Source organism: Ostrea edulis, chromosome 6 (genome assembly GCF_947568905.1).
Source record: "Ostrea edulis chromosome 6, xbOstEdul1.1, whole genome shotgun sequence".
Classification (NCBI taxonomy): Eukaryota; Metazoa; Mollusca; class Bivalvia; order Ostreida; family Ostreidae; genus Ostrea; species Ostrea edulis.
The window spans coordinates 44,039,935-44,063,400 of NC_079169.1; the positions used below are offsets into that span (position 1 = coordinate 44,039,935).

At 34.9% G+C, this 23,466-nt stretch overlaps 2 protein-coding genes across 7 annotated transcripts in view; one reads left to right on the forward strand and one right to left on the reverse strand.

Annotated features, from left to right (window-relative positions):
* Positions 1-754: 754 nt before the first annotated feature.
* Positions 755-4,407, reverse strand: LOC125648423 (protein PIF-like). Of its 3 annotated transcripts, none has more exons than XM_048875533.2 (8): positions 4,267-4,407; positions 3,617-3,741; positions 3,227-3,424; positions 2,464-2,802; positions 1,884-2,233; positions 1,691-1,781; positions 1,458-1,537; positions 755-1,029 (listed from the first exon to the last, which is right to left on the reverse strand). In XM_048875533.2, the coding sequence occupies exons 2-8, from the start codon at positions 3,723-3,725 to the stop codon at positions 988-990; spliced, it is 1,209 nt and encodes a 402-aa protein (XP_048731490.2). In that variant the 5' UTR covers positions 3,726-3,741; positions 4,267-4,407; the 3' UTR covers positions 755-987. The 3 variants fall into 3 exon arrangements, with proteins under 3 accessions (XP_048731490.2, XP_055995642.1, XP_048731491.2); XM_056139667.1 differs by lacking the exon at positions 4,267-4,407 and adding an exon at positions 3,989-4,245; XM_048875534.2 differs by lacking the exon at positions 4,267-4,407 and adding an exon at positions 3,856-4,245.
* A 141-nt stretch (positions 4,408-4,548) lies between these two features.
* LOC125648394 (sushi, von Willebrand factor type A, EGF and pentraxin domain-containing protein 1-like) overlaps positions 4,549-23,466 on the forward strand; it is a 30,343-nt gene continuing 11,425 nt past the window's right edge. The window contains exons 1-30 of one of the 4 annotated variants that reach the window (XM_048875440.2): positions 4,549-4,795; positions 6,039-6,126; positions 6,379-6,652; positions 6,958-7,226; positions 7,471-7,638; positions 7,856-8,026; positions 8,954-9,124; positions 9,259-9,429; positions 9,735-9,935; positions 10,600-10,770; positions 11,419-11,589; positions 11,731-11,931; positions 12,160-12,330; positions 12,646-12,816; positions 13,835-14,005; positions 14,259-14,429; positions 14,906-15,076; positions 15,315-15,485; positions 15,757-15,927; positions 16,532-16,726; positions 17,471-17,641; positions 17,791-17,967; positions 18,083-18,253; positions 18,355-18,525; positions 19,103-19,276; positions 19,447-19,617; positions 19,956-20,126; positions 20,476-20,646; positions 21,338-21,511; positions 23,008-23,178. In XM_048875440.2, the coding sequence (XP_048731397.2) occupies positions 6,051-6,126; positions 6,379-6,652; positions 6,958-7,226; positions 7,471-7,638; positions 7,856-8,026; positions 8,954-9,124; positions 9,259-9,429; positions 9,735-9,935; positions 10,600-10,770; positions 11,419-11,589; positions 11,731-11,931; positions 12,160-12,330; positions 12,646-12,816; positions 13,835-14,005; positions 14,259-14,429; positions 14,906-15,076; positions 15,315-15,485; positions 15,757-15,927; positions 16,532-16,726; positions 17,471-17,641; positions 17,791-17,967; positions 18,083-18,253; positions 18,355-18,525; positions 19,103-19,276; positions 19,447-19,617; positions 19,956-20,126; positions 20,476-20,646; positions 21,338-21,511; positions 23,008-23,178 (5,158 nt within the window). In that variant the 5' untranslated portion in view covers positions 4,549-4,795; positions 6,039-6,050. The other 3 variants (XM_056139665.1, XM_048875439.2, XM_056139666.1) reach the window with 3 other exon arrangements.

Sequence of the window (23,466 nt, forward strand, 5' to 3'; positions counted from 1 at the left end):
CTATTTGTGAGTTGTGAAATGTTTCTTTTATGTTAATTATACTTGTAAATGTGTGAAAACATTATACTACTCTTATTAATGTCTGTTGATATGTAAGGTCAAACACAGTGAACTTAAGATTGTTTCGTACGCAACTCACACTTACCCAGGGAGAAGATAGCCTCAATTATTTCATGCTTTTTTGTCATATTTTATTTGATAAGGTACTTGTAATTTTGCGCTTTATAAATGAATAAATTAATGATAATGATAATTTGTGCAAGCAAAAAAAAATTATTTGTTTGTAGACAACTTTGAAAATAACGACTTCTGTATTTTGCATTCATTTGTTGGGGGGGGGGGGTCAAAATACAGAGTCATTTGTCTGTAACGTGTGTATGCATGTTAGATCTTATGCAATACGTAATGCAGGGGAAAGTAGAGGATTATAACATTAAGGTTAATTTAACGTCACAATTGGCTGTGTCCCTCTCCTACCTGAATAAAAATCTCAAATGGAATGACGACACGAAGGAAAACAATTTATTTAAAATCGATTTTTCTTTAGAATAATTTGTTCAAAGCTTTCCCTTTCTTCATTCACTTTCGTACACAAGACAGTAGTCATCCCAAGTTGAATGTACAAGTTCTCTAATCCGTCATCACAAATTAGAGATACATTTCTTTTTAACTTATCTCAGACACTATAAAAAAAATCCTCATTTTCAGAGATAAGGTACATAAATGCTGGCCTTTAGTACGGCAAACAGGTGTAATACATTCATTTTTATTTCTGACCAAAACATTTTCAAAGATCATTTTAATTGATTCTGGACAAACTTATGATGTAGTTAAATTACAATACAATACATGCATGGGAAAACAATTTGCAGCTCAAAGAAATGAGAAGGAAAAACAATCAATGACACTGTGTTCACTTTTACTCGCGTAACGAGTGGGTCAAAAACAATAACAGTCACTGGATTTCAAAGATATGTAAGTATGGCTTTAAGTTTGTATAAACTTCGGGCGGCAGGTGAATACGGCGATCTGAAAAGTAAAGCACACCATGAATATTAATGATTAGAACATCTTGTAAATTATAAATCTCGATGGTAGACTACTTAGAGATGTCTCTGCTGTATGTTTTTCTTAACAGGCATGTATAGTTACGTCAGGTACTACCATTAAGCGCCGTATGACTAATGAAGACTGATTTTGAGCATATTCAGAAAAAGTACATTGGCAGTTCTGCATAAATATACTACAAAAACAAAAAGGCATTAGATTGCTTTTTAAGGATCTACGTAGGTTCGATATAAAAACCTCAGTTTTAGTATTATTTTATGCCTTTTTCTATGCATTTATTGTTCTTTGTTTTAGTTTGTGTTTATTGTTTTACACGTAAAGCGCTTTAGGGGAATTGTCTTAATTAGATAAAGCGCTATATAAATGCATCATAACAATTATACATGTACCTCATCAATGTAACCGACGAAGTTTTCGAACCCTCGACTTTTTCCGACGTATAGATTTTCATTGTTGTCCTGGATAGGCCCTGGAATGTATGAAAAATAATTCAGTGCTTGTTAAACAACTGCAGCAGAAAAAAACCAAGCAGATTCATGGGGAAATCTACTTTTCAAGTGCGATATATACATCGCAAAACACGCCATTGTAATATCTACAGGTTGTAGTTCAATGTACTTACCTATTGCCCACGTCTCTGCTAGGATATCGTTGACCGCCAATTCCAAGGAATTCTCATCGTGCATTAGTTTGACAGTATTCCAATTCCCATCCTGTGACATCATTTGCAGACGTTAATATTAAATTGAATGACGTTCATTGGAGGAAGTATATATTTAACGATTGTGCAATTCAACTAAACAATATCTACTCACGCGCATCACCGTATGAAGTGTAGAAACTCCACTGTCTTCTTTTTTAATCATCGTGTGCACGTTCTTGGCGCTATTCAAAATAAGGAGACTGGGTTGTTGTTTAGAAATGCTGTTGCTCAGGATGGCGCGTAGACGACCACTTTTTTTAGTTTCCAGGAATCTGATTGCTATCGTGACTTCGCTCTCTTTGGTTAAGTTCAGGAACTTTGTAATTTCTAAGTAGCTTTTCCCATCAAAATATGCATAGCCTTTATTCGTTAATTGGACTCCGTGGTTAATCACTTCTCTTTTATTGCCCGAATAGTCACGGAAATTATTATTAAATGGCAAGTACAAGTCGGGTTTACATACTGCAAAAATAAAAATGATACTCGAATAAATTTTACAGTCTTGTCTAAATTATTACGGCATTCAAAGTTTACCAAGAAGCAGATACTTTTTTCATGCAAATCTTTTGTAGACTTTCATTGAAAAGAATTAATACCATGCCAAAATGCACCTCGTTCAACCTTACAGTTGCAATCTCCATTATAGAAAATATACATGGAATACCATGAGCAAGTTCTCAATACTGTCTTACCGGAATCATATCCCTTGTGATAAACACAACCGCAAGCTAGCACGCTATATTGGGTGTTGCTTGGACAAGTCATGTTGTGCCAACCAACTCCTGCCACGTACTGTTGAAAAGCTGAGCGATCACCAAAAACGAGGCGACTATCACAGGGGCCCTGATGGAAAGAATCCCCTGGACAGGGGTCTGCACAGGAAGAGTCCTTCTCGCACCCCTTGTATTTTCTGTACCTCTGTCCCATGGGACAGCAATCCCCCACGGATTTCTGAAGATTACATTTCCAATACGACCGACAGTTTCCAGAATCCATCGGATGAGATATCAGTTGTTTTAGGTTGCACCTATCTAGAAAGGATTTCATAATAACATACATCTAACAACTGTTGGAACAGTGTATATAACTACGGATCTGACAGATTGATATCACTGAAGCTCCAATTTAATATAGACAAAGTTGGATCCTTTAGTTTGATAAAAGCAAAAACTGTTGCTTCGTTCATGAATGAATATCTGTTAAATCTTGAACTTGTCACAGTATAATGGAAAAGTTCGACGAGAAAGCATAATCTAAATGTTAAACAATTCTTTTGGAAACTTTAGGAATGGGATCTTTAAAGCCTTTCCAATCAATTAAGAATGGTATCAGTGATTAAATATTGTGCTAATCTAACGAAAAATTTAATAGAAGATGTACCTATAATATTTGAATTATAGTAACAAAATTGAACTCTTTCACAAATAGACTGAAATACGCGCAAACAATACTTACCAGTTTTACATTCCACCTCACTGGCAGTCCTACATGTAGGTACTAACTGGTCCCAAAATTGACCAAAAGGACATATGCGGGGCGCTGCAATTCTGTCCTGTAGCTTTTCCCCTCGATAGCACTGGTAGAATTTTTCACAGTCTGTCTCGTGATTTTGGTAACCAACACCATTTACAAATTTTGCTCCTTGGCATACATCTATTGTAAAACACAGAAAATTCCCAAACCGTAATGTAACTGTGGCGAAGTATATATATTTGGAAATTTTAAATCAATATCCAATTTTTTATCGAACACTTTAAAATTTGTCCATTTTTTGAAAATATAATTGTAAAAGTCGTCAAGGAGAGAAAATATGACAAAAAATTACTGTCCTCCTTAATAGCTTACCTTTGAAAGGTTTTAGGTTTTCCTCTAGTGGTGGACCTACTGCGAGCGATGTCAGAGTCGGTCTAACGACCGAACACAAGCACACGGTTAAAACACCCAGCAACCTCATTATTTCTGTAGAATCACTGCAATAAACAGTTACGCTTACTTTAGGAATAAATAATATAAATGCTTGTTTTGTCTCTCAAAAATTCAATGATCGTTAAACGTGGATGTTTTTTTTATAACGACTAACTTACGACTAGAAAAGAATTCAGACGCGAGGACGGCAATCTTCTGAATGTTTAGTAAAGTTAACGAATGAAGGTAAAGCAGACTAGAACAGAGGTTGATAGTGATAAAATGGCAGTCAATTAATGATGAATTGCGTACCGATGTTCAGGCTGTATAGATTTTTAATTCTTCTTCGCCATATTGAAATACGTTTAAATGTCGAAACATTTTGGCACCATTGACAAATGAAAACAACACGTGCAATTGATTTTTCCAATTGAATTATGAATAATGAAACAATAACAACTATGACATTAAGGTGACGAAAATGTAGGTAATATCGAGGGAATCGTTTAAACACAAGAAATGTTGTTTGGTTTTTTTAATTCAAGATGAATTAAAATAGAAAGGAAAGATAAACAGTTTCAAATACTTACATGTACCTAGATAATGTTTTCAAACTGGCCAGTCGTAGTAAGTTCTACTGCAATATAATGACTTTGAAATTGATCAGATGACTAATTTACGCAGAATACGTTCATTACCAAATTGTTGTTTTCCTCTGACGTACAGTTGCACCTTAGAATTTGCCGAAATTTCACGAATGAGGTAATATGCTAATCCCAAATTCTTACGTCTGACTGTGTATCACGTTCATTAATTTAAAACGGTCGAGTAAATATCTATTATCCATACAAAAACACTAATTAATGTGCATCTCCTAGGAATCCTACGTGCAAGGTGAAGCGAGGAAGAGCCTGACTGTTATTTACCTGAAACAAACAATGTTCCTTTGACTAATTCTGCTTATTTTTTTAAATCCGCAAAACGTACTTTCCACGCAATATCACCGCTGTCATCAATCGACTGAAGTACGCACAAGGAGAGTGGTCAAGAAACTTTTACCCCTTTTTATACGCAAACAGGATCTTATTATTTTCATTTTAGAAAGAGAACAGATTTAACGTAAGTAGCTTTGATGTTTAAGATTATACGATGGAAATACATAACTGTTTGCTTTCTCTTTGAAAGCATGATCAAATTTTAGTTTAGTTTTCTCTGTTTGGATTCTAAAGGCTGCGGAAAGATTTACCAGGACACTAACTGTCCATCAGCATGTTGCGTTTTGCTTCTTTTTTTTTTTTAATGGAAAACAAATCCTTTTTACAATCATACAATAGTCATCGTGTACACTCTAAAGAAAGTAGAAAAATATAGAACTAGTCTAAGAAATATTTACTGTACATTTATTAATCTACTTTTTAATCAAATGGCAGCTGTTTATATGAAAATGTATCAAATTATCTAAAAAAACTATTTGAACTAAAAATTTCATAATTCATGCATTCGCCATTGATTGCTTAGGAGTACACATGATATATTTGAGCCCCTTAGGACCAAGTACATCAATATGTCCGTTCAATCTGCTTCAAGAATAATCTCTATAATATATCTTAGTATAATTGATTTGAAAATACTTGTGACATAAATGGATATCTAATGAGTTGCTAAGCATTCACTTGGTCATGTGACATCTTAAGTTTGTTCCTGTAAGCCCTACTTCTTTGTTAACCATTATCAGTTCATTATACCAATGAAGATTTGAAAGGCAAAGATTCCGGATCAGGTATAACTATATATAAAATTTTAGTGAATCATATCAGTTTCAAGGGAATGGTTGCCAGAATTTTTTTTTTTTTTTTTTTTTTTTTTGTAATTTGAAGTTTTCAATGAAGCATTAGTCTTGTGAGCTTTTTTGACATCAACATTATCCAGGTCAACCATTTTCCTTCTTCGCCATCAACTATGTATGCTTCTTTTCAGTACGTTTGAAGTTCTGGTATTTTCAGCAACAGTCCTAACGTTTCTTTCGCTTAATTTTTTTCATTTGAAATATTCCCTTTAAGGTGTGCTTATCAAAGCAATCTATGTACACGTATATCGTTTTCTTCTGTGAAGGACGAACATTTTGCTTTTCCCATTGTAAGATAATGTTTCTAAATGTGCAATGTATAATGTTCATTCCAATTTGTATATCATTATGCCAGAGAGTCATTGACACTTTTCATACACATGTGGACTCATCGAAAATTAGATGTACAGAACTGTCAAAGATTTCAAAAAGAATACTTGACATTAAAACCATGACGTAAGAACTGATATTAAACCAATGGTATACGAAATGACATTGCACCTAACATTATTTCAGATACAGTAGCGGATGATGAAAAGAATAAAAGAACTATTATGTCTCTTCGCAATTTACGTTTTCCAAGTCAGAAGTATCGATGAGAGAGGTAATTAAATTTTTCTATGTGAACGTCCTTGATTTTGTATCTATATATAAATGTATATGTAATGGATTTTTTTAATGTTTGAAATTGATGAAAGTACATTCAACATACACGTATAGATAAATTAATGTAATTTTAGTTCAATGAAATGTAATGATTTGATTTTCTGCTTATATTCTATTGCAGTGTCCCTCAATAATCTAATTTCTTTATTTGCAAGTTTGAATATGCTTAAAATGTAAACATAATTTGTAGGATGCAAGGGTTTAATGGAGTTGGTTGTCATCATCGACGGTTCTGACAGTATCAACAAACCAGACTATGATTCTCTAAAAATCTCAATGAGCAAGCTAGTGCAAAAACTAGACATTCAAGAAACTGAAATCCGAATATCATTCATTGTCTTCAGTTCGGACATCGCCTTGGAGACACCCCTTATGGGAGACAAGCAACATGCTTTAAATACAGCAGCTACTTTGCCTCATCCAAGGGACGGTACAAAAACATGGATGGCCCTGGAAGCAATGACGTATGCTTTTCTTGTTTAGCTTATTTGAATTAACGTGTTATGTATAACAATGGCAGATGATGTAAAATATGTATTGATATATTGCTTCAAGAGCTGAATTTCTTGTATTGGTAATTTTTTAAAATTTATGCACAATATACCATAGGCTCAGATGAGACGAAGAGTTACAGAGAGAAACATAGTGCTTTGGAATAAAGTGACCTTCAAAGATCTCGAAACTTCTTATTTTTCACAATATATATATATATATATATATATATATATATATATATCCCAGTTGTTAAGTTATGTATTTTGTTTTGCAGACGGGTTGTTGCAAAAAAACGTGAAGTTGAAGTTCCGATAGTGGGAGTGGTTCTTACTGATGGCATATCTAAAGACGAAGCGAAAACTAGGAATGCTGCAAAACTATTGAAAGACAGCGGCGTTAATTTGTACGCCATTGGTGTAACGGACATTAAAAATAAGCAAGAACTGAAAGATATTGCTTCAAAACCTGAAAATGTAATCACATTCCAAACATTTTCTGAGCTAGCTGACAAATTGGAATCCCTTGTTAAACTTGTCTGTCCAAGTAAGTTCTGTTTGTAAATGTCACTTGTACGTTCAATCGTTCGACACTTTGCTTTCGACCATTTGTGGGCTAAAATTCAAAATAAAAGGAATGTTTCAATAATTTCTTCTTCGACCGTAAAATTTTACTGCCTCAGAAAACTAGTACATTATTAAAGGAAATACATTGAAAATAGCATAAAAGCATTCTATTTGTCGTCTGATTTCATCAAACTGATTCTCATTCGAGTTCCTGACTATTGTAGAATGCCCCCCAAATCCTCTCCTGGCACATTCCGACACACAACAAGCAGACTATATTGTGGACACATTATTAGAATACCATTGCAAGCCAGACTACGTTCCCGTTGGAAACAACACTATCAAATGTCAAAGGGACTTAACTTGGACCAAACTGGACTATGCGTGTCTATGTAAGTAAAGCTAATTTATAATGAAAATGTGAGGGGATATCGAGATTGTATTTTTCAAGGACTTGATTCAAACATAAAGTGGGAAATGAGAAACACACAAACTTGGCAATATAACAAAGAACGCCAGTAATTCTGAACAATAAATTAGATAGTTTCAAGTATATACTGAAAGAAATATACTTTTAAAGATTTGAATATATCTCGCAATTCTTTGCAGCTGACTGTGGCGACCCACCCATCCTGGAACATACTATGTTAGAAATGCCCGGACGACTGGAGGGATCGTCGACCAAGTACACGTGTACTAGAGGGTCTGTTCTGGAGGGAACACCGGAAACTGTTTGTAAGGAGGATGGCACATGGTCTAAACCTACGTTCAAATGCAGAGGTAAGCAACTCTTAGATTTGATGTGATACTAACATCAGAATTACACGGAAAAAAAAAAGAAAAGAAATGAAAGTAAAACATGAAAAAGACTCTTCTAAAATCTCTTTTGCATTGTTACGATAGAGTATTTGGGCGCTAAAATATCTTATTTGCAAACAAAACGCTTTTTTATCATTCTGGAAAAACGCAATAACATTTATATAGAGTAATTGAGAGCATTTCTAACAAGAAATATTACAATTTTGAAAGAAACCAGCTTACCGACTATTTTTATTAATACGCATTAATACAATTGTGAGTCGATATTTGCATCACACATATACATATCAAAAAGTACGGAATCCCATTAACGCCAGATATATGATACTAAAGGCATTTGTTTAAAATCTAGTCTGTTTGTGAAATGACTAACAACTGTTTTCAAATATCTCGCTCTAGGTCGCATATGACGTCACGCATAATGGCTTGTAAAATATCGAAAGTAAATATGTATATCGCAAAATTTGGATTTCATCGCTTTCAAACTATGTAAAATATTCATTTAAAACGCATTTAAAGTAGTTTTAGGCATGGAAAGGAAAGTTTAGTAACATGCGATTTGCCCTTCAAGCAAACAAAAAGTGCGAAACAAAGCAATTCATTGCGTTTATTGGAAAACTGTATTGCGTTTATTCGCAATACGTACTGCATTAAAACCCAATATTGTGCGAATAAACGCAATACATTTTGTTTTTAAGCGCAATGCTTTGCGATTAAAGCAATAAAATTAGTTTTCATGCTAATAACTGGCATCAACGGAGTTCCATAAAAGGTGGCCACTTTCTGGCGATAAATACAATATATTAGTAAAATAGGGGTTGCTCGAGAATATTAATAGTTGATCTTGAATAAAACAAGAAAATTATGATTTGACTCCGTGTCTTTCAGCTGACTGCGGATTACCGAATATCATCAAGCACACTACACTTAGTCCTGGGGGAAATTTAGAGGGAGACTTACGGACATATACATGTGCATCAACTACTGTACAAGAGGGTAATCCCAGTATAGAATGTCTACACAATGGGCAATGGTCCAAGACAGATCTCTATTGTCGACGTAAGTAGCATTCATTGTCACATCAAATATAATATCGTATATTTGAAACGTGGGAAACTGAAACCGCACTTCACAACAGTAAGAAAACCTAAATACTGTGAAATAATAGGATAACATATTTCATTTCATTACAGCAATTTGTGGAGAACCGCCTGTAATTGAAAGAGCCACTATTTCTGTTGGAGGGATTGTAGAGGGCGCAACTCGTACTTACACATGTAACGCAAACACAGCTACAGAAGGCAACACAATAATCACATGTGGCGCCGATGGAAGGTGGTCACTATTGAACCTATACTGCAGACGTTAGTATGGTTTGATCATCATAATTTGACGTAAAATCAAATTTACAACACCCTTAACCTAAATAAGATTTGAATCTGTAACCAAAGAATAGTTGGAAATACACTGTAGTTTAAAACACGCCAATAATGCGGCAATAAATTCGGGAAATCAATATATAATTCTGTGAGCCAGGAATTACAATTGTACGTTTCACCGAGTTACATTTATTTTGTCAGTTGCAAACATTTTGAAGCAATTTATCATGTTTTAGTCGACACATTTTGATATTGTTATTACTAAGTAATTATATTTCTCTTTACAATAGCTGACTGTGGACCCCCACCACAAGTGGAGCGTGCGGTGATAAAAGAATACAATGTCGTCCTAGAGGGTGTAAGGTTACCTGCCACGCTAGAGGGCGTGACAAGGTACTACGAATGTCAGTCTAATACAGTGGCCGAAGGACTGGTTAGCACCACATGTCAACTGAATGGAAAATGGTCTACCACGGGCCTGTACTGTCGACGTAAGTTTGTGATAAGTCTGCTGCAGTTTGAGTATGTCATTATACCCAAAAGCAATGACATATGGACGATTATGCCTTAGTATAGATTAATTTTGCCAAACGGTTATTCATATAGGCAATATATTACTGTATTTATATTTCATATCATTTATTTATTATCCCTCTGGAGGTTTTGCAAATGGCAAAAATAAGATAATTCGTTCACATTCTGGAAAACGTTTGACAGTAATAGTGATCGAGATTGTTGTCCACGGCATTTACTTGTAACATTTTGAGAAATAATCTTCAAACCAGACAGATATTTTTGAATTAGAAATAAGTCGTCTTTAGCCATCACTAATTTGAATACAGGAGTTACCCAAGTGACGCATGGTTTTCGTAACTTCTTTTTCTGAAGAGTTCCAAAATTTTCTAGTTCCGATATCCCGTATTATTTATTGTGGAAATATCATCATAGCTTTAGCAGTGATACGAAAAAAATATTCTGACCGACTGGTAAATCTCTACCTTAATTCATTGTCAAGATCATATATGAACTGATAAATCTTTATCATATCAAATTTTCGCCTTGTCAACTTGGCTGTGAATCTTTATCATTTTAAAGTTTCAAGTCTACACATCAGCGGAATTGATTAATTCGGATTTATTTTATGTGTCTTTATAGCTAATTGTGGTCATCCACCAACTATTGAGAGAAGCACAGTGTCGTTTGAGGGAACATTAGAGACCCATACTGCCACGTACACATGCTCCAAAAATACAGTAACGGAGGGCATCACAAGTATTACTTGTCAAATCGATGGAAGCTGGTCATCCACTAACCTTTTCTGTAGACGTAAGTTTACATAAATTATAACAAAAAGCAATATTTGAATTGATGTTAATATAACTTAATGAAATATTTACATCATACTATACAAACACCTAAGTTTTACCGGCCGTGATAGGGTAGTGGTAAGGGCACTCGCTCCAAATTCGTAGCCAGGCTTGAATTTCTCGAAAAAATCTCAAACTTAAGTTTGAATTTTCTTCTATTTGATCAGTCAAAATTTGAGTAAAATCTCTGACTTAAGTCCAAGTTTCGACTTAAGTTCTTTTTGAGAAATCCAGGCCAGGAGGCCCAAGTTTGATTCGCAATCCCAACACCGCCTGGATTAAGCAAACAAAGGTGGTGACTGCTCCTTCGCCAAACAGCCGGTATTAGAAGTCATTTGATATGGTCTTAAAAAGAAGGCCCTGTGGTATGATAGATGTTTACACGATTGAAAAAAGATCTCACTGCTACGGCCTTGAGTGCCATGCATAGATCGAAATTTATGGCAATTCACCCGTCGCTGATGACGTCTGTACATTTCGAATGGGACCTAAAATAGCAAACAAATAAACCGTAATATAGATCCGTTACCATAAAGTCTTAAATTTTAATATATTGATAGTATAACCATGAATTAAAATGAAACGTCTTTTGCTTATATATATATAGCTGACTGCGGACCACCACCAGAAATCGAACGATCTATGATATCCGTCGGAAAAACCCTGCAAGGAATTACAAGAACCTATACTTGTCAGACTAATACAGTTACAGAAGGAACACCGACTACTACATGCGAAATGAACGGACAGTGGTCAAAGACGAATTTATACTGTCGACGTAAGTATTTCCTATCTGCATTTCCATCACCAGAATTAGTGACGTCAAAGAGGGGAAAATGAATGGTCCACGTTTACTTTCGTTGTGATCTGCTTGTTGACAGCCCTGCCACCATCGACTTCTTATTTTGTATTTCAATAGCTGACTGTGGACTCCCGCCACAAGTGGAGCGTGCGGTGATAAAAGAATACAATGTCGTCCTAGAGGGTGTAAGGTTACCTGCCACGCTAGAGGGCGTGACAAGGTACTACGAATGTCAGTCTAATACAGTGGCTGAAGGACTGATTAGCACCACATGTCAAGTGAATGGAAAATGGTCTACCACGGGCCTGTACTGTCGACGTAAGTTAGCATATTTTATTGTTAACATCAATTTTTTTCATCTACTAGTATCGTATGAATCAGTCTTAAAGTTTTGATAAACAAAGTCTCCATTATCGGGGAAAAATCACCAAAACACTTTGACTATATTCATACATGAAGTTTGAAAATTTTAATACGCAACCCAAACTAAAGCCTTTCAAGTTGTGGATTGTTCATCTCTGTGTCTCTACTAACAAATCTTTATAGCTGATTGTGACATACCATCAACTATTGACCGAAGCACTGTGACTTATCAAGGGACATTGGAAGGTCAAATAGCTTCATACACATGCGCACAGAATACCAGAACAGAAGGCATTACAGATATTACTTGCCAGAATGATGGGACTTGGTCATCCACCACTCTCTTCTGCAGACGTAATTCATTTGATTTGGTTACATTGCTACTTAAATACTTAAACAGGACGCTATACACATCATTACGTCTTACTAATTATGGGTATATATGTACCATATTCCTAGTAATGGTTCAATACAGTAAACAACAAGAAAATGTAATTTAAATGAAATGAGAAATATTGGTTAACTTTGTAACACTGTTCTCTACAGGTGTTACACATAAAGCTTAACTTTGTTAAAGAACACTGTTCTGAACATGTAAAAGATATTGCTTTGCATAATCAAATAATACGACAGGTACATAAATATAATTCAAATTGTATTGATTTATAGCTAATTGTGGACCACCGCCAATAGTACTGCGAGCAAAGATTTCTGAAGGTGACACTTACCAGGGTACAACAAGAAAGTATTCATGTCTAAGTAACACCGTCAAAGAAGGTATACCGACCATTACTTGTGGAATGGATGGACAGTGGTCAAAGACAAAACTTTACTGTCGGCGTAAGTATTCTTCGTCTCCGACATATTTAGGTTTTGAGTAAATGAACAGGGGAAAGTTGTAGTCGTTCCCCATGCATGTAACTGCCGTGCCTGGAGTTGTGTGAGTCTTTGTTGCATTGGGGGAGTCGTCTGATTGGACCGTCTTCTAATTTTAAGGAAAAAGGCGAAACTTGTCAGACAGCTCGTCAGATAGTTCGTCCTCGGAGGAAGACGACGATTCCACAACTCCGAGACCCAAACTCAGAAAGTGCTGTCGTAGATCGAGCAGTAAATGTTGTCGTCTGCGTAGGAAGTGTCAGAGATCATCTAGGTGCAGGTCAAGGGCGTAAACACAGCCCAAGCAATAGAAATTATTATCATTCCGATGAAGAGGATGGTTTAAACATTGATGTACTACACCAAATCTATTACAGAAATTATATCCAAGATATAAACTATCAGTAGTATTTCTTGAATGGACACACTATCTATGCACTAAGCTATTTGTATACTAAAGCGTCTTATTGTGAAGAATTTAAACAGGTTATTTTCTGTATGCACACAGAGACTGACAATATATTGTTGGATTTTTAACCTCGTGGTTATTCAATGTTACTATTTAGATTACAGTATTCATGTTAAATAGGGTACCTTAAAGGAAAAAAAGTTTACTGTCAGTATACTCAGGGCTTTGTTTATGTATATTAGTATTAAGTTAGTGTCGTACACTCTACCTCTGTTATCAATGTTACTATTTATTGGCTGAAATGGCATACTAATATCCGGACGTAATAAAGAAATGGAAACTAATGTATAATACTGAGAGAATCAAATCTTGATTTATTATATTACCTAATGTTATTTTGTTGGAATAAACTGCAAACTGATCTTTGCCTTGTGTTTTCAAACTTCATGAAAAATTGAATTTTACAGAATTTAAAATATACAAAAATATTATATTTCATGAATGGAATTTTATGTAAAATCATTATGATCTGTTCTCTCTAAGCTTTATTTGATTGATGAACTGCTGTTGTAGCGAATTGTGGCGAACCAATGAAGATAGAGCGAGCAACTATTGACCAAGGCTCAACACTAGAGGGCTCTGTCAGAACGTACACATGTGACATGAAAACTGTCACGGAGGGAGAGACTAAGATAGCCTGCTTAGAATCCGGGGTGTGGTCTGATACAAGTCTTTATTGTCGACGTAAGAAGCTCAATCTCTTTCTACTAAACTGAAATATACAGGTACACTGGTACTGGCAAAGATTGTCATTAGATTTCTCTCGAGAAATGTCACAATCTCGTTAATTTCTGTATTTTATCTGAATACAAGAATCCATTATAAATATGATATGACTTGCTTGCAGTGTGTTTAAATCGTTACATAAGCATAGTTAACGTCCAGATTGAAGGCTTACAAATGTATCGAAAATTAACGTAAATGTTATAATTTTCAGCTGATTGTGGAGACCCCCCTCATATAGACCGAGCACTTGTGGATATTGGCAAAACGGTGGAGGGTGTCATTAGAACATACACCTGTCAGGACAAGACGGTGACAGAGGGATCTACCAAGATCAGATGTGAAAAAAGTGGTGTCTGGTCCACAAGCAGGCTTTATTGTCGACGTAAGTAGCTCAATCAATTTATTATTTGATGAAAATTACGATAGATTTAATTAATCAAAAATGTCACAGATTGCTTAAGCGGGTTAATGCTTGTTCAAATCTAATTTTTACAGCAGACTTAAAGTCAGCGTTTGGAAACATTTTATAAAGACTTAGATATAACATGCATAATACCCTACAAGCATACAAACAAACAATTTGCCGAAACAATCTAGATGTAAGGTAATGATAATAATAATTTATTTGTTTAATGATTTAAAGACGGAAACCAGATTACTGTTGGCCATCATTCTTCGTCAACGACCTCTAAGTACCACATAATACAAATTACACAGAAATATATATCAACGGTATACTTAAAACAACCATCATATATGAAATCAATTTATTTTAGGAAGAGTGTACTTCAGTGAAGGTTTAAATGAAGTTAAAATCTGATAGAGAACGAAAACTTTAACATCAATTTTGAATTTCAGCGGATTGTGGGCCACCACCAGTAGTAAGGAGATCAACCATATCTGTTGGAAATACTTTACAAGGAACTGTCCGACTATACAATTGCGATCAAAATACAGTGACGGAAGGCCATACCTCAATAGAATGTCAGATAGATGGGACGTGGTCACAAACAGATCTTTACTGTAGACGTACGACAAAATTAATGCACTTAGATATCTATTATTGCGGAACATTTCATAGAGGAGAACCCCCTCGTCTTAAAATGAAAATGTATCACTGCAACGCGGAAACTGAGTGCTTTACTTCAATGTAATGATTGGATCTGTCATGCCTTTTAAGAAAAATATAGGTTATTTTTGTGGTGTAGAAAATCAATTAAATGTAGATTACGACATGTTTTTATTGTTGAAACTTATACTTTTATAGCTGATTGTGGCGATCCAGACCATATTCCGCGAGCTACCATCAGTGTTGGGTCCAACCTGGAAGGCTCTACCAGAATGTACACATGTAACGAAAACACACGCACGGAGGGAATCACCAGCATATCATGTACAGATACCGGAACATGGTCACAGACAAATCTATACTGCAGACGTGAGAACATAATCTGTACTTGTATTAAGTAGCCATTTTGATATGTATTAATTACGGATGTTGGTTATGATAGTCACTCGTTATGATAGATTGGTATGATAGTTACCCGTTCTGGCATGCTTGTTTCTTCCGCGTTACTCTGGCTTACACCCTATTGACCTCTTCATACAAACAACCAAGTCGACAGGAACCAATACTTAAATAAGTTTTGATTGATTGTTAATCATCGTAACATGAATGAAATTTAAACTTAATGGATTATTGTTCGTAGCTAACTGTGGTGAGCCTCCGTCAGTGTTACGGGCCACCATCAATCCTGGAGGGACTCATGAGGGCGACAGAAGGGCGTATTTGTGTAATCAACAAACCGTAACGGAGGGAAATACTGAAATCTACTGCCAAACAAACGGACAGTGGTCCTCCACAAATCTGTATTGCAGACGTGAGTATATAACAATTTTTTACCTGCAGCAACAAGTGTCGAATAGGTAAAACAAGCAGTCATTCTACATTTCACATATTCATATTTTTGATGAATGGTTCCAGAATTTAAGATATGCCAGATTAAGTTAATTTTTCAAGTGTCAAGTCGGTCAGGAACAAAATAATTTAGGTAATTAGGCATGTGGAATGTCTCGTATATCATAAAAAAGCACTAATACCAAAAGGTATTTTTTAATCACACAATTTGAATGTGGTATTGAAAAGAAGAAAGATGTCAAAAGAAACTTTCTTTTTCAATATTTGCATTTCAACATGGTTGAGCTATAATAGACACTAAAACATGTAGTTTATTTGACAAGAACTCGCAATGACATCACAACGCTAACACCACATAAAAGATCCATAGTATCGATTCATGTCCCAATGTGTTGACTGAAAGGCTAAAATTACATATTATATATATATATATATATATATATATATATATATATATATATATATTACCAGCAGAATAGACGACCACAAATGAATATCTAATGCTTAGATATTGAAGTCAAAATGTAGCAATATTGGAACTTGATGATCATATTTCAATAATACAGCTGACTGCTTGAAGCCACCCAGAATTGACCGAGCCGCCCTCAGTGTAGGCAGAACAGTAGAGGGAACCATCCGAACGTATACATGTAATCCTGGAACCCATACAGAAGGCACCACAACCATCAGATGTCAAGAAAGTGGAGTATGGTCAGCTACAAATCTCTACTGCAGACGTAAGAAGTCATTGTGTATTTGTGGTATTAGTTTTTTCTTCCATGCTATAAAGCTTTGAGTTCTCGTACATACGATGTTTCATTTTACAGTTAACTAGTCTAGGTACATGGACAATGTTTTATATTGATAATATTCATTTTCATTCATCTGGCGATGCGGTATATTTTAGTGAAATTAAAATTAAAGACATCACATAGTCTTCCATATGAGTTTCATATTTGGATGTTTTAATAAACGTTAAAGGCAATATAATAACCAAAACGTTTATGACAAACGGGATTACTTTCTATTCTCCACCATCAACCTCCCGTGTTTTGTAGCAATATTCCATTATCACCTTAATATGGTGTTAATATCTCTAAAATGATTTATATCTTCTGAGTGCTATCATTTTTTAAACCGAGGCAGTTGGTGTTTCGGGGTTCTCAACAAGCTCTTTAAAAGTCAATATTTTGCAAATGTGATTGTTATATTGATTTTTTAAAAACACAACTTGTTATTAGGTTAAATGCTGTCTGACGTGTTTCATACCAATGGTCAGGTCGTTCTTTACATATCGATTTTGACTTCGGATTACTCCGTTTACTTGGTCAAAATGGAGAGCTTATGGGGTGTGTGACCGGTCAACAGGGGATGCTTACTCCTCCTGGGAACTTTGTTATACCTCTGGTGTTTCGAGGGGTCCATGTTTGTCCAGCTCTCAATGTGATACTCTTTATAGAGATGACCACTGTTCATTTTCTTCATTTCCCATTACTATCTAACAGCTGACTGCGGTAATCCACCTACAGTGGCCAGATCGAGTATTTCTATAGGTGATAACCTCGAAGGAACAACACGATATTACACATGCGTAGACAAGGCTGTCGCAGAGGGACTTACACAGACAACTTGTCAGATTGATGGAACTTGGTCAATTACAAACTTATACTGCAGACGTAAGTACAATGGCACAAGGATAATTTCTAAAAACATAAAAACTGAAAGTATAAGTGACAAAACTTGGAATTCTCTACTACACTTGAAATTCAATTCATGTCTAAAGCTATTACTCTTAGATGACTGATTTTTTAAATCATATATTTAGCGGATTGTGGAATTCCAATGAACATTCTGAGAGCAACGATATCGCCAGGTGATACACTAGAAGGAACAGTAAGAACGTACACCTGTAACTCAAATACCGCGACAGAGGGAGCCACGGAAAGCATCTGTCAGATAAACGGGCAATGGTCTCTCACAGCAGAGGATCTCTACTGTCGTCGTACGTATCACTGGTGTATGGTGTAAATCATCGTACATGCATGTATTTCTGATAATACCTTAGAGATTTCATATATATATATATATATATATATATATATATAACATCTTTATAGCTGATTGCGGTGAACCTCTGTCTATTGAACGTGCAACGATCGCTGCCGGGAGCAACCTAGAAGGTTCTACAAGGCACTACATCTGTTCCGCAAATACTGTGGCACAGGGGCAGCTGAGCATAACGTGTCAGAATGATGGAACGTGGTCAATGACAGATTTATATTGCAGACGTAAGCATGAATACAGTTTTCAGAGGAAAATATAATTTCTATCAATCATGATATCCTTTTCATTAACAATTATCATATTGTAATGAATAAAATTATTTTAGCGAATTGTGGTATCCCCGAGAACATACCTCGTGGTGCGGTACAGTTTGACTCCACTTTGGAAGGTGCCGTAGCCACGTATACATGTGCTCAGAACACTGTCTTAGAGGGTGGAGCAACCAGTGTTTGTCAGAGAAATGGTAACTGGTCAGCCATAACAACCTACTGTAGACGTAAGTACATTCTAATGTGGAAGGACATATTAGGAGTGATGTCAATTTCTAAAATTTTACATAATTTTCAAGGTCTGGTTTTATAATTTAAAATAGAACTAAAAATGTGGGGGTTGGAAAATACTGAATTTTTATACAAAATTTCGAGTAAATTAATCAAAACGTGTTTAAGAATCGGTGTTCTGTTGGGAAAAATATATCGACCAAGTTAATAAATTACAACATTTGAGTTCCAAGTTTCAACTACCTGTATAATAAATGATAACGCTAAAATACACGTATACATGTAGGAGTATAAAAATAGACGTATCATTGGATGAAACAGAAACTGTAATATCATGCAGAATTAGAACTTTTTGATTAATAAATCATTCCGCCACAAAATATAGTCCCTGCCAAACCCTTTCAAAATTTGAATTGACACATATTTTTTTCCAACTGGATAGGGTTCAGCAATAGATGTGTAATATGTTTGCACTAATGGGATCAGTATTGAACCAGTAAATACTTAGTTGTAGCATCCTGCGCAATTGTGCTCAAAAGCTAAGAAGCTAACTTCCTTTAATTCTATTTCTAGCGAATTGTAGAGAGCCTCTAGAAATACTCCGGGCTACTGTTTCCGTTGGGTCAACACTGGAAGGAGCTTCTAGAACGTATACATGTAACACTAGAACGGTGGCAGAGTCGGGTCCCGCTGAAATCGTGTGTCAAAAAAACGGAATGTGGTCTACAACAGACTTGTACTGTAGGCGTACGTATTCGATCGAAATATTATCTGGGTACTTTGAAAATGAAGTATAGAAATTTTAGCAATCTCTAGATAATTACATAAGTAGAATTATTTCAACGATGTTATATTTCATCCTTTTTTCTTGTAAGTTAAATCAGTTAATCATTGAACAATTTATTTCTTCACAATAGCCGATTGTGGTGCACCACAACTCATTGTAAGAGCTACAATATCCGCCGGAAATAACTTGGAAGGAAGTATACGAACATATACCTGCGATGCCAACACTTTAACTCAGGGTATTATCAACATCAGGTGTCAGCTGAATGGACAATGGACATCCACGGACCTCTATTGCAGGCGTATGTTCAGTCTATTATATCTCACATACTATAACTTGACATCCTCCACTGACTTCTGTTGCAGGCTTATGTTCAGTCTATTATATCTCACATACTATAACTTGACATCCTCCACTGACCTCCAGACTACAAGTCGACTTTATGATGTATTTTCAACAACGTAAAATTAATTCATTTTTGTTGTTAGTAAAATGCGTCTGCAGTACATTTTCGCAGCTGGAATTTTAAATCTATCGAATTTACCAATTTCAATAGGTAGACAAGTTCGTTTCGACACATTATATATTCTACATAAAGCAAACAACGAAAAGTGTCATGAATGAATTTATTCCTTGTAGCTCAATGTGGAAGACCACCGTTGATAGAGAGGGCCTCCTTTTACGCCAATTCCACAGCGGAGGGAGGAGTTACCCAATATACCTGCAGCAACAGAACAGTGACGGAGGGCTCGACCACGATAGTTTGTCAGAATGATGGTACATGGTCGTACACTGACTTGTATTGCAGACGTAAGATACTCTTACTTAAACAATCTACATCAATATTTTTTTATAAGTTAATGCTAATTTCACAACGACTTTTCGATAGATAGTATGACGTTACATTACAATCTTTCAGTTGATACGATATCAATAATTTATCTAATCAATCAGAATATAGTCAATATACGGGAAAGAATAAATGATTGCTTTGTAATTATTAATTATGGTTTACTTAATTGTCATGCATCTAAAAATGGTTTACGGTAATGTAAGAATGCATCGATCTTGACACATTTGCTAAAATAGATTAGCATAAATCATATTATATTAGAAATATATTGGATGCATGTAGTTAATGCAAACTCTTCTCGGATAGCGAACTGCGGTCCACCTCCCAATATTCCTCGATCCACTCTTCAACCCGGAGGAACGACCGAAGGAAGTTCCCGTTTTTATGTTTGTGATCAGTCAACTATCACTGAGGGTATCACAGAAACCAAATGTTTGAAAGATGGAACCTGGTCCAAAACAGACATGTATTGCAGACGTAAGTAAACTGTATTTATTACTTTTCAGTTGTGAAATGTTATATATGTTGAAGCATAAGAACTACACTAAGAGTTATTTCCCATGTCTGATAATCTTCGGGGGTTTGGTACGAGTATTTTTTTTTTATCTTTTGCAAGATGAAAAACTGCGAAAATGAAATATAAGACTTATGTGGAAGGTCTTCCAAGTGCAACATTATTTCTATACTACGAGGAATTCAAACATATACACATGGGGGTAGCAGTGGAAATATTTCAACGTTTTACAGCCAGATATGCACGAACTCAATAGTTATTTTTCTGTCTCTCGTATTTAAAACTCCATAACAGTGAAAGTTCATGTACAGATGTATTATGAATCATGTTCAAGATAAGTACATTCTGTTTTGATTCTATGCTTTATTTTGGTAATGACTCTTACTTTGCTTGTATCTATTTATGCTTTATTTTGACTCTTACTTTGCGTGTATCTATTTATGCTTTATTTTGTTAATGACTCTTACTTTGCGTGTATCTATTTATGCTTTATTTTGTTAATGACTCTTACTTTGCGTGTATCTATTTATGCTTTATTTTGTTAATGACTCTTACTTTGCGTGTATCTATTTATGCTTTATTTTGTTAATGACTCTTACTTTGCATCTATTTATGAATTGCTTGCTTAATACATCGTTATATAATTATCAACAGCTGACTGTGGTGCACCCGTTTTCGTTGAAAACTCTAAAAAGATTTATCCGACCTCTACGGCAGAGGGCACACGACTTATACTGGAGTGTGTAGAGGGAACAGTACCGGAGGGCAGTAACGAGGTGTTCTGTCAGAAGGACGGCACCTGGACCAAGCCAACTTTGTACTGCAGACGTGAGTTTCAATTTCAAACAAATAAAGAGCATTAGTTAATCAACCAATTCAATGCAGACGAAAGTCATTAGACTATATTTTATTTCAAAAAATATGTCATGTAGGTGCACAATAATAATTGAGATTCCGGTTCTTGCAACATACATTGGTCGGTAGACTTGCTCTTTGTAAAAAATGTAAATTTATGATCTAAATTAAATTTATATAGCACACTTATCCTCCTCAAGACCCTGAGACCGCCGTATTACACACTTAAGTTAGTTTACTTATTCAGAAAATTGAAATCACTGCTAAGCTTAAATTAAAAAAAAAAAACCAGTACACATGTAAGCGTTGTTATCCAAGACTTATCAACTAAGTCACTATACCTATTTACTATCAACTAAGTCACTATACCTATTTACTATCAACTAAGTCACTATACCTATTTACTATCAACTAAGTCACTATACCTATTTACTATAAATTCTTAAAAGGCATCAATGTAATGAGCTTGAATTTTTAACTATATATATATATATATATATATATATATATATATATATATATACAATGTATATAAATCTTACAGGTATATAAAATTCTGTTTAATTTGGTTTATGCATTACATATACATATATTGTCAAATTCATACAATCATGTGATTTAAACAATGATAATTGATATTGTGCATATGTTTTTAGATATATATAACAAATTAAGTAAACACGTGATATTGGTTACCAATGTTACGGGAATACTTGAAAATATAGTTGTTATTTCAAATGGTTGTGTCTTGTGTTCAAAATAGAAAATTAATTTTGAAATAAGAGAGATTGTAACTTTAAATGAACGATACGTTAAACTGTATCAAGGTTCGAATGGAATATTTGAAATGAAGTAAAATTACCAAATGCAATTATCCATTTGGTACTTATCAATATTTTGTTTAAGAATATGCTAACAAAACTATAAACACAATTTCTATCTACATGTTTTTACGAACATGATACACCATCCCCAAAACAATGAAAAGAAGAAAAAATGTGAAAAAGTACAAATGAAAGTTTTATTACATGTCAATATAACTCAGTTTATTTTATGTCATTTTCCTTTCTATTTCGCCAAACTGATTATAGTTCAAATCATTCATTTCTTTATGCCTTACAGCATATAAGATAAAAACAATATATGCTATGTTTTGAAAGTGAATATAAATAAATTGCTATAGTTCATGATAGTTGCTTTACATGGCTTATAAGATTATTTATTTTAGATCCAGTAAGATCTCCCTTAAATTACATGTAAATGGGTATTGTTTGCAAATTAGTAAATTCAAAATTTTATTTTGATTTGTTTGTGCTATTCCAATTAGTTTTGATTTGGTTAATGACTTTACAGTTTAATAGTTTTTCATTGGTAGCATATATACGAATAATATGACAGCTCTTAATAACTTTCAATTGAATTCTGCATATTTCGAAAGGCTTATTCAATATTGATTCATTCCTTTAAAGCTGATTGTAAAAAACCAATGATGGTACCCAGAGCAACCGCACAGTATACCAGTACATTGGAAGGGGCTGTCGTTGTGTATGTTTGTAATGCAGGGACAGTGAGCGAAGGAGAAAATTCCATCCTCTGCAAACATGACGGGACGTGGACTGACACAAACCTTTACTGCAGACGTAAATAATTTAATGTCTACATAGAAATACCCATTCCATTCCATCATTTTCAAAATAGAAATTGATGAAATAACATGAAACAAAATACCTTGTCACTCAGATGACCTGTTGCTGTTGTTGGTTATAGGTCGTCGTCCATCGTCCGTTAACATTGAAATAAAATCAACTTCTTTTCTGAAAGTACTTAGCAACTTTTAATCAAATTTGCTTTGAAACATAGTCACTGCATCCTTAGGCCTAAGAAGTAGGGTAAAACTTTCCAAAAATGATGTTTTGATCACCAAGGAT

What these genes read in the sequence shown, in the direction of transcription:
- LOC125648423 (XM_048875533.2), bottom strand. Translation starts at nt 3,725, where the DNA reads ATGAGGTTGCTGGGTGTTTTAACCGTGTGCTTGTGTTCGGTCGTTAGA. An exon ending in TGAGGTGGAATGTAAAACTG is followed by an intron (nt 2,803 to 3,226) that starts GTAAGTATTGTT and finishes AATCCTTTCTAG; the next exon opens with ATAGGTGCAACCTAAAACAA. An exon ending in TCGTCGGTTACATTGATGAG is followed by an intron (nt 1,030 to 1,457) that starts GTACATGTATAA and finishes TTTACTTTTCAG; the next exon opens with ATCGCCGTATTCACCTGCCG.